We start from the raw sequence: 19434 nt of genomic DNA, 5'->3' as shown, positions 1-19434 counted from the left end.
ACATCTGTAGGGATTTTTTGAGATTGGTTTTGAAAGTATTTAAAGAGGAACATAATTCTGTAATTTTTTTTATGTCATTCCACAGCACCGCACCTTGATAGACAAATGAAAATTGGTTGGGGCTATTTGACTTGAACTACTGGAAATTTACTTTTCCATGACATTCAAATGTATTGAGATGCACCTGTATTATTTAGCTTACACTGCAAAAAAGGTGAGTCTAAAAACATGATAAAAAACAGTAAATCTGAGGGAAATGATCTTGCTGCATGGACAGATAATTTCACTTGACAAAATTTCTTAAATTAAGATTATTAAATCTAGAAATAAGCATGTTGAACGCTTAAAATAAGAAATTAACTCTTAAAACAAGATTAATTAAAGCGGCAAGCAGCGATGAGCTGGCCCGAGCAGAGTGAACATGCTAATTATTTGTTTCTTATAAAGATAAAAAAAAAAACATAGATTTAGAAGTGTTACATACACTGTAAAAACAATTCTGTTGCTTTTTCAGAAAAAAAATGGCAGCTGTGGTTACCAGAATAATTCTGCAAAAAATACAGTACAAATGTAAACAACTTTACAGAACAACTTGTACATTTTTACTGGTATTCAGTGTACAATAAATAATAACTGAATGTTAATTTACTGGTATTCAATGCACAATAAGCAAAATCTGCATGCATCATCCTGTTAAATTAGCAGTAAAGGATGGTATAATCTACAACTTTAAAATGTATTTTTTTTTTCATTACTACAGTTTTAGGATGTAAAATTTACAAGTTGTTCTGTAAAGATGTTGACATATGTACTGTATTTTTTACGGAAATATTCTGGTAACCACAGCTGCCAGTTTTTTTCTGTAAAAACAACAGGACATTTTTACAGTGTAATTTATCTTGTTTTAAGAGTTAATCTCTTATTTTAAGCGTTCAACATGCTTATTTCTAGATTTAACAATCTTAAATTAAGAAATCTTGTCAAGTGAAATTATCTGGCCGTGCAGCAAGATCATTTCCCTCAGATTTAGTGTTTTTATCTTGTTTTTGCAGTGAAACATGCCAGATTACAAGTGGGGTATCAATAAAATAATTTATTCTAGTGTGTCTTTTAGACACCTTTTTGAAGTGCATGTTTCAAGGCTGAATTTGTATTAGTTTGGTCTTCTCTATTCCTGTTTTTTTGCCAGCAATAGTCACTCTCAGTGCTCATTGATAACATTTACACAACACCTATAATAGAAGGCACTTAAATCAATAAAATCTTGTACTTGAATAACGGTGTACCAGACCAGACACAAAGTACTGCAGTGTTAGGCCTTGGTTTAGCTTAGCTACAGCAATTTACAAGCCTCATTTATCCCTGCAGTACAGCGTGCACTCTGTCTGACTGCCAGGCCCTGGGAACGTGTGGATAGTACAGTAAACAAGCTACTTGACAGCAGCTCATCTGAAATCTTTGTGAGTATTTTTAGGTCCTGACTTCCCAGTGTCACTGAGGTTCAGGTGGTTAAGGTGCCTTTTGTTTGGTAATGAGTCAAACTGTAAACAGGATCTTTTGTCCTCTGGCAAAAACAACTTGGAAGGTCCAGTCAAGGTGCACTACAACTACAATCATCTGGGAAGCAAAAGAACTAGCAAAGGCGAAATGTTCTAAATGAGGTGGAAAAGCTCAGTCACACTAAACTTGCGGGTGAGAACATTTGGATAAAATGCCTCCAAATGTGATTTTGTGAATGTGAAATACAAGGAGTTCAAGTGTAAGGTTGAATTGAAGCAAATCAGCAAACCTGCATTGTTTCTAATGGCCAGCAGTTGGGAGACTCCACTGTCTGCAAAAAAACAACAACCTCTGATTGTATAGAAGACTATGAGAAAATGATCCTACTTCTCACTTGATTTATTACCTCAATAAACATTTTCCTAATGAGTTTATGGTCTCAATCAATAGTTTTAAGTCTTCTTTAATACAGCATGATGTTCATTTTATAAATTATGTTTCCATTTAGTGTAGAAAAAAAGACAATAAAGCGTGGAGTAGCTACCTTGTGACGGACAAGCCAAAACAACTGCAACATGTCAATGAAAATAGAAGCGTGGCAATGTATATATCAGGCGGCAACCTCCGGGTCTGAGCAAGGAGGCAAACCAGGAAGTGCCTTAAGCTGCATTCTACTGAAAATTCCAGCAGGGGGCGCTAAGTTTGGCTGCAAAAAAAATCTGTCCATTCATTTCAATGCAAAATTTGAAAACTTCTCAATTGATTCATCACCTCAGAAATTTTATTTTGGACAACACTATGGTCTCAATCACTAGTAAAAAAAATCTTCTTCTTCTTGATGTTAATAGTGTAAATAATGGCCCCATTTAGAAGAAAATAGAAAGATAAAGAATCTAATGATTTGGGGCGTGGCTACCTTTGATTAACAGGTCACTAACAAGAAGCAGAACAATGCATATCCACGGCAACGTGTCAACAAAGTTATACAGAACTTTAAATAGATATAAAAAAGGATGTTTAGCGGTTTGGTCTCATAACTTTGACCCTTTCACTGTATTTTCACTTAATGACAGTTTATTTGAACGTTTTGTTCAGTAAAAATGTCTTGTTCAGCGTTTGGTTGGACTAACAGACACTCCAAGGAGTTGCTGCTCAGTTTTCTGAGGTAAGTAACGTACATCTTGTTTTTGTTTTTTGCTAGCCAAAACCAACATCCCAGTTAATACTCCAATTAATGCTAACATGAATTAGCAGCAGCTTCTCTCAGTCAGGTTGAGGTGTAGAGAGGCTGTAGTCAGTGATCAGATCCCTCTTGCTCCTCCACAGTCCAGATATGGTCTGCTCCCCGTATGAGAAACAAGATGGCGACACAAGATGGCGATGAGTGTAACGCTGAACTTGATGCTTCCAACGGGCCACAAACCAATGGGTGACGTCACGGTGACTACGTCCATTATTTATATACAGTCTATGGTATATATATGACACTGTGTACATTTAAATAGCCATGAACTTGTTTTTGGTGTTTTTTCAACTTAAAACCTTAACCCTCTCACAGTGTGTTTTTACTTCAAGGAAGTTAACTGTAACTCTTAAAGTCTAATGGATGACATCCAGGTGACTGTGAATTCTCTCAAGTTGAAGTCTGAGGGCTGAAGGTAACTGCAATCAATCATGTAGAGGTTGAAATTTCAGTTCCAAGTTTAATCTTGTGAACAGTTAGCAAGTAAAGATGTTGAACTGTTATCTCAGGAGAAGAAAACACAAGAAATGCCACTCCATGTCTAAGCTGTTAAAACCACTGAAATGTGGATGTGTAATAAGTGAAAGCAGGCAAAGTGTAAATTTAACTGACATTCTTGATCAGGCATGCCCAAACTATTCCAGAAAGGGCCATGTGGCTGCAGGTTTTCTTTCAAACTAAGCAGACGCACAACAGGCACGAGTCATTTAATCAACTGATCTCAGGGTTCAAACAGCTGATCAGTCGAGTCAGGTGTGTTCTTGATTGGCTGGAACAAAAATTTGCATCAGCATGGCCCTTTTTGGAATAGTTTGGACATGCCTGTTCTAGATCATTTAAGGTTACATTGCAATATGCCAGTATAGGAATGAAAAAATGAAAAATGGACAACATTTAAAAACTAGAGGGCACTTGGAGAGGCTTGGCTCCACCAAAGCCATGCCCCCATCTCATGAAAGTTAAAAATAATGAGTCTATCTGTCCCGTGATTTGGATGATTCCAATTTCCTTCGCCCATGTGACACCCTTCCACCAAGTTAAATGAAAACTGAGCTGGTAGTTTTTCTATAATTCTGCTGATGAACAGACAAACAAACCAATAAACCAAAAACATAACGTCCTTGGTGGAAGTAATAACTAATAAAAGACTTCTTTTTTGTGATTATGGGGATTATGGAAAAGAGCACTTGAATTACCATGAATTACATTACTATTAGGGCTTCTGATTATAGAAGCAGGTATTAAGAGGAGCCAATGTTATGTAGATGTTCCCATAACTGCAGATCAAAACTATAATTAACCTGACTGAACTTTCATTTTTCTTCTCCACAAATGCCTATTATATTCCTCTAAAAACTGACCTTGTTCCACTGATAGTGGTTCTTTTTTTATTTCTGGTCCTGAGTGCAAAAACTGCAGATAAAATCGTTGTAGCCCAGATGGAGCCTGTTATTGTGTGCTTTCCTTTCATCTGAAAATAGATGTTTTTCTGCAACACAAAGTGCTTCTTTTATTCCCTGACCTCTTTGGGTTCAATTGGGAAAACCTTAACAAACCAATACCTGGATGAATTACAACTGAATAGAAAATATCGCATAGCTGTTACATTACTCCTGGATTATAATGCATGCTTACTGGGGAATAAGAATAACAAGAGCTACATAAAGTAAAGCTATTCAGTCTTGTGTACAGAGAGAACAGACTGTAGTGTTTTGATTTGGAGCTGCAGGGCAGACACTTTTTGTTGACTACCTCTGAATTTTTAGTGACTCTTGATAAGCTCCGTTGAATCACATACTGATGCAATTGAGAGGCCTGAAGTACAGTGGACCATTCATGTGAACCAAGGAGAAGTATTTGCCGCTAATCACTACCACCTTGTACAACAGTGAAATAATTCATTGAGGCACTAATGTTGAAATCCAAGACAGATGCTAAATACAGCAGGGCAACAGAAGGCAGAGAGTACCAAACCAAATTGGTCTTGAGCAAGTTCTACCCAGATGCCCTATGTCATGTGCAAATCCCAGCCAAAAAAGGGTACGGATAACATACAGCCAACTGCCTGTGAGCTGCCATGACTGCAGCAGAAAGGAGCGTGGACAGCGCTGAGGTCATATGCCTGCTGTGCAGATGTTGCCCTGCCCGACCCAAACCACAGATGGTCCGGCAACCCCCGAGAACTGCCCCTTGTTCTTTCCCAAACAACAGATCCCTTCAAAATTTAACTGCCTAATTTGTCCAATTGTGTAAATTGCAGTGTTTATGACTATGGGATTGTGGCTAGCAAACAGGCAGTTTGTTTGGCAGCCGTTTGTTGGGTGTCATCATGGCTGAGATCAATTCCAAAGCAGCTGGTTAAAATTCATCTTGACATTTTTTACAATGAACATTTGTCATTACTGTCAAAGTATCAAACATCACAAGTAGAGTTTCAGTGTACAAGATCTCAGAGGCCCTCGGTTTGGCAGCGCCACCACTAGACTCATCTAAAATAGACTTTAAAGGCAATATAATCCCCTAAATTTAAAAGATCTGTGAAATGTGCCAGTATTCTGATGGAAAGCGGCCTTTTAGTCTGCAAAAAAACAACAACCTCTGATTGTATAGAAGACTATAAGAAAATGATCCTACTTCTCACTTGATTTATTACCTCAATAAACATTTTCCTAATGAGTTTATGGTCTCAATCAATAGGTTTAAGTCTTCTTTAAAGCAGCATGATGTTCATTTTAGAAATTATGTTTCCATTTAGTGTAAAAAAAGAAAATAAAGTGTAGAGTGGCTACCTTGTGACTGACAAGCCAAAACAACTGCAACATGTCAATCACAATAGAAGTGTGGCAATGTATATATATGACACTGTGTACATTTAAATAGCCATGAACTTGTTTTTGGTGTTTAACAGAAAAGTAAAAGTTACCGTCTTTAAAAAGGTCCTAATTTTTCTGAACATATCAATTTGGGCTAAACTGAGCATGCATATTAACAAGCTGACAGTAGCATTGTGCCTAAGTACAGCCTCGCAATGTCCCGCCGCGGTGAGGTGGTGTTTTATTTTGTGTTCTGGTCTTGTTATTTCCTGTTTTATTTTAAAATAGTAACTCTCCTCTGGTTTCAGGTCACTTGCCCTTCCCCGTGTGTCATCTGTCTGATTGTCTCCCCTAATTACCGATTGTGTTGACCTGGTGCTCCCTTCCCTCCATGTTTTCAAATAGTCTGTGTTCACCTGGTGCTCCCTTCTCTCCATGTGTTCCAATAGTCTGGGTTCACCTGGTGCTCCCTTCTCTCCATGTGTTCCAATAGTCTGGGTTCACCTGGTGCTCCCTTCCCTCCATGCCGAGTAGTATGCGTCATCGTCTTGCCGTCCCTCCCCGCTCTGTGATTGGATCCCTAAAAAAGGGCTAAGAAACCTCTGTAGTTTCCAGACCCGTCGCAGGGTTTGTACCTCCCTTTTAGAGCGCTTTTTGTCTGTAGGAGTTTTTATTTTATTGTTTTCCCCCTGAGAGTCAAGTTTGATTTCCCCTTATCTTAGATTAAGAATTATCTATTTAGTTTTAAGTGTAAATAGGATCAGTGTTTTTTCTTTTTTTGGAGCGACTTTTCTTTGTTTTCTCAGAGTCAGGAGTTTCATAGCCCTTTTCTTTCACTCTGTGAGGACTTACCCTGCTGCATTCTTTGAATAAAGAAACTTTTATGTTCAACTGCTCTGCATCTGAGTCCTGACTTGAGCCCGGCACACAAAACTGCTAGCATGACTGTAGACTAGGACTATGACATGATATGGTCAAAAAAAAAAAAAAAAGAGGTGCATACCAGAGAGAAAACTCTATGACAGTATTTATTTATTTTTTTTGTTTAAGTTTTATCGTTTTCCTGGATCTCATGATTTAAGTGAGTCACATGCTTGTGATAAATGAGCACTGACTTGATGTAACTGTACATTAACTCTCCCTTTAAACCACCAGGGATTAACTGACAGAGTGAAGGAAGTTAATATACAGCTCTCTGCTCGGTTCATGTTAAGAGTAATAGAGACATTTTTGTATTTGGCTCAGAAGTTACATGTCAGCAGGCCCTTGCTTCACATTTCTGGCTATTTTTCATTCAGAGTCAAAAAAAGGTATGTTCTTATACTAACCTGACTGTGAGGATCACTTGGCATGTTTCTGGCCTTGAGAACATCAAGAGCTACTACTGAACATAATTCTTCATTTGGAAAAAAAAATGGCTTGAAGCCTGTTTTTATTAGTCACTTAGAAGCACAAAGCCCCCCCACCAGCGATCCCAGGAGCATCTGTTCAGTGGATAAAAAGAGTTACCCGGTGGACACGAGACCTCAGACGTCTGCCAAATGTAACTTCAAAGTGGGTCATGTAAATGAGAGGGAATGATCCACAACAATGGGCGCATGGATTTGCTGTGGGGCAGTTACAGGTGGCAGGGCATCCTTAATGAGAGATATTACATGGAAGAATCAAAGGCGCTCTCTCTTTCTCTTTCATACAGATTGGCATCAGGCCTCCCCGCTGCAGCATCACATGCTGCAGTGAGTCCGTGCTGGAGTCTAAAGATGGTACCTTATATGGCAGCAAGTAAGCCAGAGAAGAGTTATGTTAGTTTGGGGCTTGTGAGCACTGGTTCAGAGAGCTTGAACAGCATGAATATGATAGATGACAGCAAGGATATGTTGGGCCGTCCAACTGAGGTAAAAATGATCACAATATCATATCATTTTATGGCATTTTTTAATAAAAAAAAGCCTTTAGAGCTAAAATTAGAATAGATTCTTACGAAAGAAGGTAAATCTAAAATGCATAAAATTAAAGTACACTGTAAAAAATGTCTGTAGATTTTACGGTGAAAAACTGCTAAACCATGACAGTAAAAGACTGTAAAATGATAAATGGGTTAATTCAGTTTCAGTAACAATGAAACACCGTGAATGTATATATCAGACAAAAGAATATTCTTTAATTTTTTTTTTTTTTACATTACTCCACTTTAAAAGACACTGGCACCGTTTTTGTAACACAAATATACTGTAATATATAGAAATATATACAAGCCATTACTGTAATTTTAGCATTTTTTAAAAATACTTTTTCTCACTTAAATGTACTAAACATCATATCTCTTACAAAAATATACTGTAATATTAAATGGTAAAATCCTTAATTTCTGCAATTTCTCAATTTCTTGTCAATTATATGGCAGAACAGCATTTTATTTGATGGAAAACTTTTGGTTTTTTACGGTAAAACATGGGATAAAATGGCCATCTTAAATGTGAAATCAACAATACTAATATAATTTTACTGTAATATCAGAAAAAGTTGCACCGTGTTTATTACGGTAAAGTTCTGGCAACCACAGCTGCTGTTTTTTACCGTAAAAACAACAGTTTTCTTTTTACAGTGTAGCAGCTTTAAACGCCTAAGATTTCTTGTTTGCATGTTGTAAAAAATGCAATTTTAAGAGAAGGAATGAGCCAACAACAAAGTGGAATTAAAGAGCGAGGAGGAAAGTCCAGTGGGTCTCTCTGGTTTTATTGTGATCCCCTGAAAGGGTTCATCTCAGCATGTCGCTAACTTTTCACACAGAGATTGTGTTTCCATCGTCCTGAGGCTCTCAGCGAGGTGCACAAACAGCCTGTGAAGAGTCTGGCTGCTGAAGGCAATTAGCGACTGACTTGTTATAGTCAAGGCGGAGGGGCTTCTGGGAAAAAGTGGAGGGTCCAACGAGAACTAAGTAGGTCATAGTTTGAGTTTTGGGAGGGGGCTTGTATGATCCCCCACACTATCAACTTAAGCAGCCTAATTAACTCTGCCACTATTTTATTGGGGTTAAATATTTGTGACACCACAGTATTTTTTTTAAAATCCATGCAAGTTTACATTTCATAGAAAAATCATGCCTCCTAATCCAACCCCCGCCCCGGCCCAGAAAGTGGATGTGACCACAACAGTAGAGAGTCGAGCAAACAGGCTATAAAATCAGCGGTCCAGCTTTTTGTGGTCCCCTTTTTCATTCCCTCATAAAAAACCCACCGCTCCATTTCAAAGAGGGCTCCGGGCTCAACAATGGCTTGCAGATGTATAACTGTTACAGTTATTTGAGGTAAATTAGATTTTATCTGCACACTGTAAATACTGTATGTCTAGACACATATTTTGTGCATACTGTTTATAATATTAGCACAATCCTGTTGAATTTAAATCAGGCTACTTTAAAGGCATGGTTTAGCGTTTGGGGAAATTATTTTTTTTCTTTTTTCAAGAGTAAAGTGAGAAAATTGATCCATCTGTCTGTTGAGTTTGAAGCTGGAGATTGGGACGTGATTAGCTTAGCATAAAGACTGGAAGTATATATAGTTTTTTTGTACTTCAGTTCAAGATAAAATGGATAAATTACTGAGCTTAAGAGGTGCAAGTAGGTAGATTAGTCTAGCTCAGGGGAAGCCAACACAGTGGTTGCCTGCAAGGCATGTTCTAAAAATAGCACTCTTTACAATGAAGGTCCATCTAAAAATTGTATTTAGTTGTGCTACTGTCCTTTTTGAATCAATAACACTTGATGTCGATTTGAAAATGACAATATTAAATATAACATTTTCAAAACAAAAATGTTTAATGTATATATGAACTCTGACCTTGTCTGGGGTCAAATTCAATATCTTAAGAAAAGCTTAAGAAAGATTAACATTTTCACAATGATTGGGAGGAAGAGTTCTTTTTTTACGACAGCTTGAGAAAAGTGTGTTTCATTTGCGGGGTGTGTGGCGGCGGCAATGCAGCAAAATGTGGAGAGACACCTCAGTTGGAGCCACTAAAGCTTCCATGCTAACTACCCACCTGGCAGCACTACGGGCAGAAAAAGAATGTGAGTTAAAGGCAGTTTTGGGCAAACAGCAGTCTATTTTCAGAAGGCCGCGAAAAAATAACAAAAAGCAACTGAAGCTTGATTTAGAACAGCAAACTTTTTGATGAAGAGCAAGAGAGCCTTTTTGGACGGGGGGTCTTGAAAGAAGCTATGATGGTAATTTGCAAACATTGTGTTCATAGACGAGAAGTTTGGATCAAACAAGTAGCTCTTCAAGTTACTCAGTACCCTTGCAGTAGCTCTTGGTTTCAAAAAGGTTGGTGACCCCTGGTCTAGCTGTTCCGCCCTGCGCTCTTTAAAAGCAAGCTATTAAAAAACATTATACATGATGATATTCTACTTTAATTGTACTGATTTTTTTTTCTCCAAAATCTGGCCTAATATTTGCTAATTGCTAATGCTAATTGATTTTTGAACATTTTAACCCTTTATATGCTATGTTTCTGACATGATGGCACCATCTTTATAGCCCTGGCTGCAATCAGCTATGTAAATCACTTTTTTTTGTCATGAGTTTGTCATGTCTCTCTAGATGGCTGCATCTTTGATGTGATTCAAGATGATCCATTTTTTTATTTCATTTGAAGCAGTACATGCTTGTGTGTATGGATTGTGTGTATAAATCGCACGTTTGTCTCTATATGCTGAATATGGCCAAAATGACACAATCTGGTGGAAAGTAGTAAAAATGATCAATTCCCAGATTTAATAAAATGCATGTACTATGCTTTAACTTAAGATAAAAAAATTGCATTTTGAATGGGTTTCAATGGCTCAACCTTCAGAGTGTGACTATTGTTTGTACACAGTGTATTTTAACTGGAGGAGCTGAGCTGGAAATAACAAAAACAAATAAAAATACACAATGCTGCCAAAATTCATGTCCAATGCATGAACACAGCCAAAACTGAAAAGTGCATAAAATGCGCTCAACCTGCCCTGTTGTGAATGTTGTATACAACCCTTTAAAAAATCTTATTAGGCAGAAATGATATTAAATCCATCATACCTGCTCCACCCGGATCTCATACTCTCCGTTCAGCTTCTTCCCTCGGAAATACTTCGCCCTGCAAAGAAACAGAAGATAAACTGTAAAGAAATTGAAAAAGTATGACATATTTTATATACAATGTGAGCCTTTTATTCAATAATCGGCAAACATGTATATATATTGTAAGGAATCATTTGCCCATCATATATGTCATATGTGTAGTGAACCTTGGATTCCTCCCATGCAGCAGCAGTACAGTGTATGTATGGGCTCCAAACACTCCTAACAGTCAAAACAACCTTAAAATATCCTTTGTTTATTTGATTGAAGGAGAGCTGAAATCTCAACCTTGTGAGCGGGCAAAATAATGACTCATATTTTCCATAATTACAAAATCTGAACTTGTGGGGCTTTGAGTAAACAGAATCTCTTGGCAAAGAGTAACTACTGAAATAAAGTGCTTTTAATAAAGAGAATCACTGATGGGAGGACAGTGTGTCCCTGTGTGTGTGATTTCATTTAATTGATATTTCTGTTCCTGTTAGCATTTATTGTAATTATAACAAGCTTTCACGCTGCTCTAACGCAGCCATTAAAAAATCATGAAAAAATACAGGAATCATCCAACGCTGATGCATTTGTTTTCTCCTTCGTTCATTTACTGGAAGAGCTATCTCTCTGGCCATCAGACCTGCAGTATTTAGCTTGACCAAGAGACATATGTGGACTCACTGTACTATTCACAGCTGCAGTTTGTATACAGAAAAACCACAGTGGAAAGTTGACTTTGTTGCACTTTTACTTTTGGTTGATTTAAGTGCATGTTAAATGGCTTATTGGAGTTTCGCCAACATGTCATCCCACCAGGGTTGAGTCAAAAGCAAACTGATACCAATTCCTGTAACTTCAGTCAGGCACGACTGTCTCCTATGCGCACTTCTTCTTCTCTGATGTATCCATACATTGCATACATACATACATGCATGCATTGAATACATGTTCAAGCAATTTAGTTTTGCACTTCCATAAAGTCAGAGGGTTTGAAAGTGATATTGCTTTAAAAAAAAGAAAAAGGAAAAAAAGGTCAAACTTCCATTTATGGCTTTAGGCGCCGCATTACTTATAGTTATAATTAAAAATCAAGAATAATTATGTATCATGTTTTCCCAAACAACCAGCTTTTTTAGTTTCACTTGACTAATATAAATGTGAACCATGCATGGGTGTAGAAACAGTGTAGAAACAGTAGCCTATAATAGTGTATGATGTTGAAGTATGATGAAGTTTTTTTAGGGACCGAGCACCGAGGTGCGAGGACCCTATTGTAATTGGTCCGTTTATTATTAGGGCCCGAGCAGGCAACGACCTGCGAGGTCCCTATTGTTTTTCGAATGATTATTTATTAGGGCCCGAGCAGGCAACGACCTGCGAGGTCCCTATTGTATTTCGAATGTTTATTTATTAGGGACCCTATTGTTTTTCATCCGTCTATTATTATTATTCATACCAAAAGTAAATCGCTAAAATGGAGCCTTAAACATATTCAAAAACTCCTCATTTTTGGAATACACATAAATCTCCCGTGAAATTTACGTATTCTGGTATTCAAGGGAAAGGACCTTGCAAAATGACTCACTAGCGCCCCCTGAAAATTTTCAAAACAGCCTTACAATATAGGTTTTTTTCACGTAGACACACACAAGTTGGTACATATGTGTATCATGGGAAGACGCACCAAAAAGTCTCAAGAACCCATACCCTAAAACGTACAGGAAGTCGGCCATCTTGGATAAAAAATGGCGTTTCCTGCTGTTTTTGCCCATTTCCATGTCGCATACTTTAACGAACTCCTCCTACAGATTTCACCCAATTCTCTTCAAACTTGGTCAGTATAATCACAAGGCCTTTGGGAACAAAAGTTATTGAAAGCTTTACCGCCGGTCACACTATGTGGGCGTGACATGGCGGCAAAATATGCCGTCTTGCCAAAAAACAACAGATCTTTATAACTTTTACATACTTTGTCCCATCTGCTCCAAACGTATCATGCTTCATCAGAGTCCAGCCCTTAACACTTCTACATAACAATATTTCATAAAGCCCCGCCCCTTATGCTAATTCCACACCCCCTTTCATCACAGGACCACGTTGCATCCTTCAACAAACTCCTCCTACAAATTTTACCTTATTGCCTTCAAAGTTGGTCAGTAGCCTCACAAGGCCTTTGGGATCTAAAGTTTTTTCAAGTTTTACCGACGGTCACACTATGTGGGCGTGGCATGCCCACATTTCCCAAATTTCACACACGTGATTAGGGTCCAGCCCGGAACACACCCACGTGTCAATATTGACACACAGTCATAGCGCCCCCTGCTGGCAACAGCAAGTAACATGTTTTACCCCTACCCCGAGCACAGTGGTAGGAGACACACCATTTGGTACGCATAGGGACTGAGCCTACAGCGCTGCGCCCGTTGTGGCCTCCGCTGACGTGGCCTCCCCCGACGGCTCCACTCGGCTTGGTCCCGTTCAGTCCTGTTTACAGGCCTAGTTTGTTTTTGTTTTACTTTTTTATGCTTGATAATAAGTTAGCACGCTACTTTTATTTTCACGGGACTTTTATTTTCCTGCATCCGGTCTGTCTGCCATCATATTAATAAATGAGAAACAGAAAATAAAAAAAGGAATTTGTAAAAACCAAATTTGGGTTATTTCATTTTGATTTTTTGGTTATTTCATTTTTTGATGCTAAGAGCAAAATCCGTTTTTCCCGTTTTGGGTTTAAAATGAAAAAAGTAAAAGGGAGCACTGCTTCCGGTTTTTCGTATTTTAGTTTTGACAGAAAAATGGATTATACTTTGGTACCTGGGCCATTATGGCATGAATCAGAGAGATCGTGGCATTCTACCGGCATAAAAAGAGCAGAAGCTTTCACTTACAGTGAAAGGCTTGAAATGTAGTGATGCCCAAATGAAGCTTCACAAACCATTCGTTGTATTTGTCAATTTTGAAAGAAAAGGGCTCAAGGAATGGCAATTCAGGACAGTCTTTGTTGAACAGGGAGTGGCATTAGGTAGGCTCAGAAAATAAAGAAAATTGTTCATGAAGCTTCATTTGGTCATCACTAGTGAAAAGTCAACGGAGGCCTTCTTGAGCCTTGCATGCAACATGGTCGAAATGAGGTCTCATTTTGATTTGCATGTTAATCTGACAGTGACATAAATACTATAATATGTAATAATATAATAATTTATTATCTATTCATTTATTTAAATAGAAAAATCTTTTTTTTTTTTAAGTTTAAAAATAAAGGCTATATCGCGAGAATAAGGACATGTGTAACATCCCTCCTGCAGTATACATCTCACCTAGCGGTAACCTCACCTAGCGGTAACCTCAGCTAGCGGTTACCTCAGCTAGCAGTAACCTCACCTAGCGGTAACCTCACCTAGCGGTAACCTCATCTAGCGGTAACCTCACCTAGCGGTAACCTCATCTAGCAGTAACCTCACCTAGCGGTAATCTCGCCTAACAACAGAAACACAGAGCTAATGGAAAAATGGTGAAGCGTTAGGGAGACGAAAATGCTGAATATCTCAAAAAAAAGAAAAAGAGAGGGTACCATGAAAGTCACATTGAGTTCGGCTTCATAGAAGCAATGGACAATGGGGGGGGTCGCCAAAGTTTACAACGGTAAAAATGTGAGTCCCTCAAGAAAAAGGTTGGGAACCACTGTTCTAAAGCACATTTTATTGTTTATAGCCATGTTGTGTTCCAGCGCTCTGTGGGTCTCAGCATTGAACTCTCACCCCTTGCAGGCGTGGGACAGTTAACAAGCTGTTGAGGCCTTCAGGCTGGAGCTGTGTGTTGCTGAGGATCTAGGCTACATGCTAGAGGCCTTCAGTTACTGGGACAGGCTTCTGGGGATTTAGATTGCCTCTCAACCTCATCACACTACAACACGTTTTCCTTTTGCAGTGTTTTTTCTCTTAGAAAAGTCTCTTTCCTCCTCCACTTATCTTCTCCACGTCCGCCTCTTTGTTTTTCATCTCCCAGCATCTGTCCTCTTAAGACCGTTTATCAACATTCATTACGGCCACTGAGGGGGATCTTGGTCTTAACATCTCCCAGCTGTTTTGGGTCTCTAGCTGTCTCATTGTCTGTAATTTTGGAAGTTGTGAATCTTCAGCATGACTGACCTACATACTAGACAGGCGATGCCCCCTGTCACCCTGGACCACCACCCCTAAAGAGCAGGAGGCAGGTCCCTCAGGCTCACCAGCTAAAAATGACTGGTATGCGTTTCAAGACTTTGTAAAACATGTCATCACTCTCAGTGATCAATTTAATTTACAGGCCGCTGGGCTTGTTGGTTTGAACAACCGCTTTACATGTGTCCAAATGTAAACAGTCAGCTCACCAAACTGGTCTGGGCTCTGTTTCTCCCAGTCATGCACACACCCGCTATATAAACACCATGAAGCTGAATTCCTTTTCTTACCATGAGAATATGTTCTCTCTTTTATGTACTACTAATAGGAATCGTATGAGTCATGTATGTTGATAAAACCAATTGCCCCTCCAGGGTTTTTTTTTCCAGTTATCCCTGCTTCTATTAGTATCCACTCCGCTAAACTTGATGTTGTGCTAATACTGCTGTGTTTACAAAAGAGATTTTCTATGCTGGAAACATATTTTTACATGAAGATTAAATTCCCCATGTGTTGGTTTAGCTCATGTTTTCTCCTATGACGGGTGCAAGGTTCCCAGTAACAGGAAACTCTTCAGGTTTCATTATAATCTGACTTGTAGAGTACTTATTACCAGTCAAGGCCTTCAAAAATCAGTTATTGACATAACTGATTTTTTCAGTTATTGACATAACTGATTTTTAGTGGCCACTTGGGGGCAGCAGAACCAAGCTGTAAAGAAAATACTGACATAATCATCCTTAATTGTGGTGAACTTGCCAGCGAATTGTCAGAATTCTGAGAACTTCCACAGGAAGCCTCTAAGACATAAGGTCATGAATGGATGGATGGATGGATGGATGGGTGGGTGGGTGGATGGATGGGTGAGTGGATGGATGGATGGATGGATGGATGGATGGGTTGATGGGTGGATGGATGGATGGATGGGTGGGTGGGTGGTTGGGTTGGTAGATGGATGGATGGATGGATGGATGGGTGGTTGGGTCGGTGAATGGATGGATGGATGGGTGGTTGGGTCAGTGAATGATGGATGGATGGATGGATGGATGGATGGATGGATGACTACCACTTAGCAAATGACAAACTGAACCAAGCACTACCAATGTAGCGCATCTTCTTAAAAAGATGATAGATGAGATTAAAAATCTTCTTTATATAGGTCGAAATCGCTGTGCAGTGCTGTTATAGTCATTCCCCGGCTGCAATGATGGTGCAGAGACACAAAGAGCGAAGATGCGGAAGACCCGAAAACATTCATCAATCAGAGCAGACTGGGCTTGTTTGGGGAGGGGGCCTTAAAGAGACAAGCGCAAAAACAGGGTGTTTCAGAGGGTGAATACAAGTACATTCAGATGGACAGCGTAAAAACAAATGTTGTTTTTTTTACATGAAAGTATGTAAGCAAGTTGTAATGGAAACCCAAAATAAGTATGTAAGTATAAACCTGGAAAAAGTATCTTAACCTGTCTCCTACTATTACTTTCTAATGTTGTCCCACTGGTGTTGCACTTTGCTCTTGTGAACTTTTTCCCTGTTGGCACGTTACAGCATGGATTAATTAATGCCACAAGTAGATTTTCTGCTTCCTTTTGCCCTTGAGATGTTTAGTGGCGTGTCAGCTCCCTGCTTTTTTCTTTAGACAAGACAAGAAATTAAAACCCTCTTCATATGGCTCAGGGCAACCAGAAGATTTCATAATATTCTGCTACGTACATAAGGAAGTAAACACTTTGCCAAAGCGAAGCTGAATTGAGCAATCAGAAGCTCATATCATTCAGAACACAGCACAAACAGACTGACAGCTTCTTGGCAAAACATCGTATATGTCAGCCTAAGAGACAGGGAGAGAGAGAGACAGAGAGAGAGAGACACGAAAACAGCAAACGAAGGATTGTCGGTGGTGGTGGTGATGCTCCCACAGACTTTGCTTCAGTGCTGTGTACTGCTATTGTGCATCAGTCATTGCTGGAGGCCAAGCCTGTCAGGACAGAGCAGCGTTTCCTCAGAGACCTCAGCATCTCTGCTGGAATGCCCAGGAGGAAATTCAACCCCGAGGCAGGGAGCAATGGATGGACAGACACCTTCGTCCTCCACTGTGATACCTTCACTGTGTCTTCAAGTCATCTACATTTTATTCATATAGTACAATGCATCATTTGCATGGATGGAAAATCTGCTTCTAACACATTTTCAATTTATTCTTTTGAATTATTTTTCTAATTTGACTCTGGATTGACATGACGGCTCCTAAAAAATGAAGCCAAAATATCACAATCGCCCCCTGGTGGCTGGCTGCGGTATAGGTTATAAGCCCCGCCCCCTCCAAGTAAACGTTAAATACATTTTTTTATAAAGATGGAAAGATGGTTCTTGTCATTTCAGGTAGTTTATGGTGTGATGTTATGATTGTATATTTGTTCATGCTCCGGAGGTTGCCACTTATTACTCAATATTTTCCCTGATATGATTTCTGAAGAAAAATATTGAGTCTGCACATTTGCAACACACCAGCTATAGCTGTGAGGCAGCCTTGGATGGTGAGAGAGTAGGTACATGGTTGCAATTTACTGTGATTACTTATCTGGTCAACACAACAAAGTAAAGCTTTGCTGTGGCCATAGCTGTCTATCACAGTCCTTCTTCCAGATAAAACAGTCTTGTTGGCCGCATTGAAACTGGTGACCACAGATGTGTTACAATCAATGTTGATTTATGGAAATACATGAAAAACACAATGCATCTGTTTCAAGAGTGACTGCTGGAAGACACTAGAAACACCACACGGTGGTTTAAAAATAAAACCAGATTACATCTGGAATCACAACATGCTGTCAAGTCAATACAATTTTGGCCACTGTGATCCAAACTACCATCTTGACTTTTTTTTTTCCAACAGCAAAGCAGCATACAGTTTGCCATATTTCCTCACAAATCTACAACAGGACTCAACTGTCTCAAAGCAGGTTTCACATTGTCCTAAAAGCAAACACTGTGACAGAAAAAGCCAACACAATGACACAGACGTGTTGCCAAAGCAGCAGGCAAATATTTGGTCTTTTTTTTTTTTTTACGAGTTGCACTCGTCTCAGGGGGTGAGCTTTAACTGTTGAGCTGCTGCTTCATGCTCTCCTTTCACCTTTTTGAAGAGGCCTGTAGAACCTGATAATGTAATAAATTCCCGATAATGTAATAACCCTGATAATGTAATACAAATCTGCACTTGAGTCCATTGAAAATGTAATAAAACCTGATAATATAATAACTTCCCAATAATGTAATAAAGTGCATTTCCCAATAATGTAATACACTTTTTTTTTTACCAATAATGTAATAAAGTATAACATTAATGGGAGGTTATTACATTATCACGTTAGCCTTAATTTTGCAAGTCCTGATAATAATGTAATGATTCCCCAATATTGTAATAATTTAACAGCAGACCACCCATTACTTGGGTTCAAGTGGTGATACTGTGTAGGCAACACTAGCTCAAGAGCTCTAGCGCCACCAACAGGTCAAAGTTGAATGTTTATTTACTTTTGACCCGTTCATCCGTTTTTCACAAAGGATGTATCACTGGAACCCTTGGGCCAATCCGAGCTCAATGCATCCTCAATGGGGTTTTTCGGCCAAATTGGATTTTCCGCCATCTTTGATTTGATCAGAAACCTTCCATTAATGTTATACTTTATTACATTATTGGTAAAACGTGTATTACATTATTGGGAAATGCACTTTATTACATTATCGGGAAGTTATTACATTATCAGGTTTTATTACATTTTCAATGGACTCAAGTGCAGATTTTTATTACATTAACAGGGTTATTACACTATCGGGAATTTATTACATTATCAGGTTCTACAAGGCCTCTGAGGCTCAGTGACATTTCTGTGAAACAATCTAATGAACTGTCAGAGAGGAGTTGCAGATTTAGAGTCACTTTTTTTAAATGATCTTGAGGCAGACAATAAGTCAGCAGTGCTGTTGCTGTCTTATCTTTAGCATGAGCAGCATCACAGACACTTTCACTGTGAACATTTGTCAGTGATATCTTGCATATAAAATACCACAGAAAGGGTGGATCTGGAGATAAAGCAGAACAAAGTGTGTAATCTGCTGCAGACTGCTCGATCTCTGTGTGGCAGAGAGAAGCTGCCAGACAGAGTATAAAAACCCAACAGCAACACTGGAGCCCTCATGATGCATGATGCAATGGCTACTAGATTCTAGCGCCAAGAAAACTGAATATTGAAGTGACTTGGAACACTGCAAAAAAGGGTGTCTAAAAACAAAATAAAAACACTAAGTCTGAGGGAAATGATCTTGCTGCATGGATAGATAATTTCACTTGACAAGATTTCTTAAATTAAGATTATTAAATCTAGAAATAAGCATGTTGAACGCTTAAAATAAGAAATTAACTCTTAAAACAACATAAATTAAAGCTGCAAGCAGCGATGAACTGGCCCGAGCAGAGTGCACTAACAATTATTTGTTTCTTACCAAGATAAAAAACACTTTAGATTTAGAAGTGTGAGATAATTTATCTTGTTTTAAGAGTTAATTTCTTATTTTAAGCGTTCAACATGCTTATTTCTAGATTT

The 19434-nt window shown here is 38.8% G+C and overlaps 1 protein-coding gene across 1 annotated transcript in view; it reads right to left on the bottom strand.

Annotated features, from left to right (window-relative positions):
* The window catches only part of LOC131960997 (synapsin-3-like), a 176693-nt gene that overhangs the window by 124901 nt on the left and 32358 nt on the right, over window positions 1-19434 (bottom strand). The window contains exon 3 of the mRNA XM_059326271.1: window positions 10635-10692. Coding sequence (XP_059182254.1) covers window positions 10635-10692 — 58 coding nt within the window. The remainder of the gene's footprint in view (window positions 1-10634; window positions 10693-19434) is intronic.

This window comes from Centropristis striata, chromosome 22 (assembly GCF_030273125.1).
Source record: "Centropristis striata isolate RG_2023a ecotype Rhode Island chromosome 22, C.striata_1.0, whole genome shotgun sequence".
NCBI lineage: Eukaryota > Metazoa > Chordata > Actinopteri > Perciformes > Serranidae > Centropristis > Centropristis striata.
The sequence above is the reverse complement of the archived record's forward strand: the minus strand, read 5'-3'. Positions and strand labels throughout refer to the sequence as shown.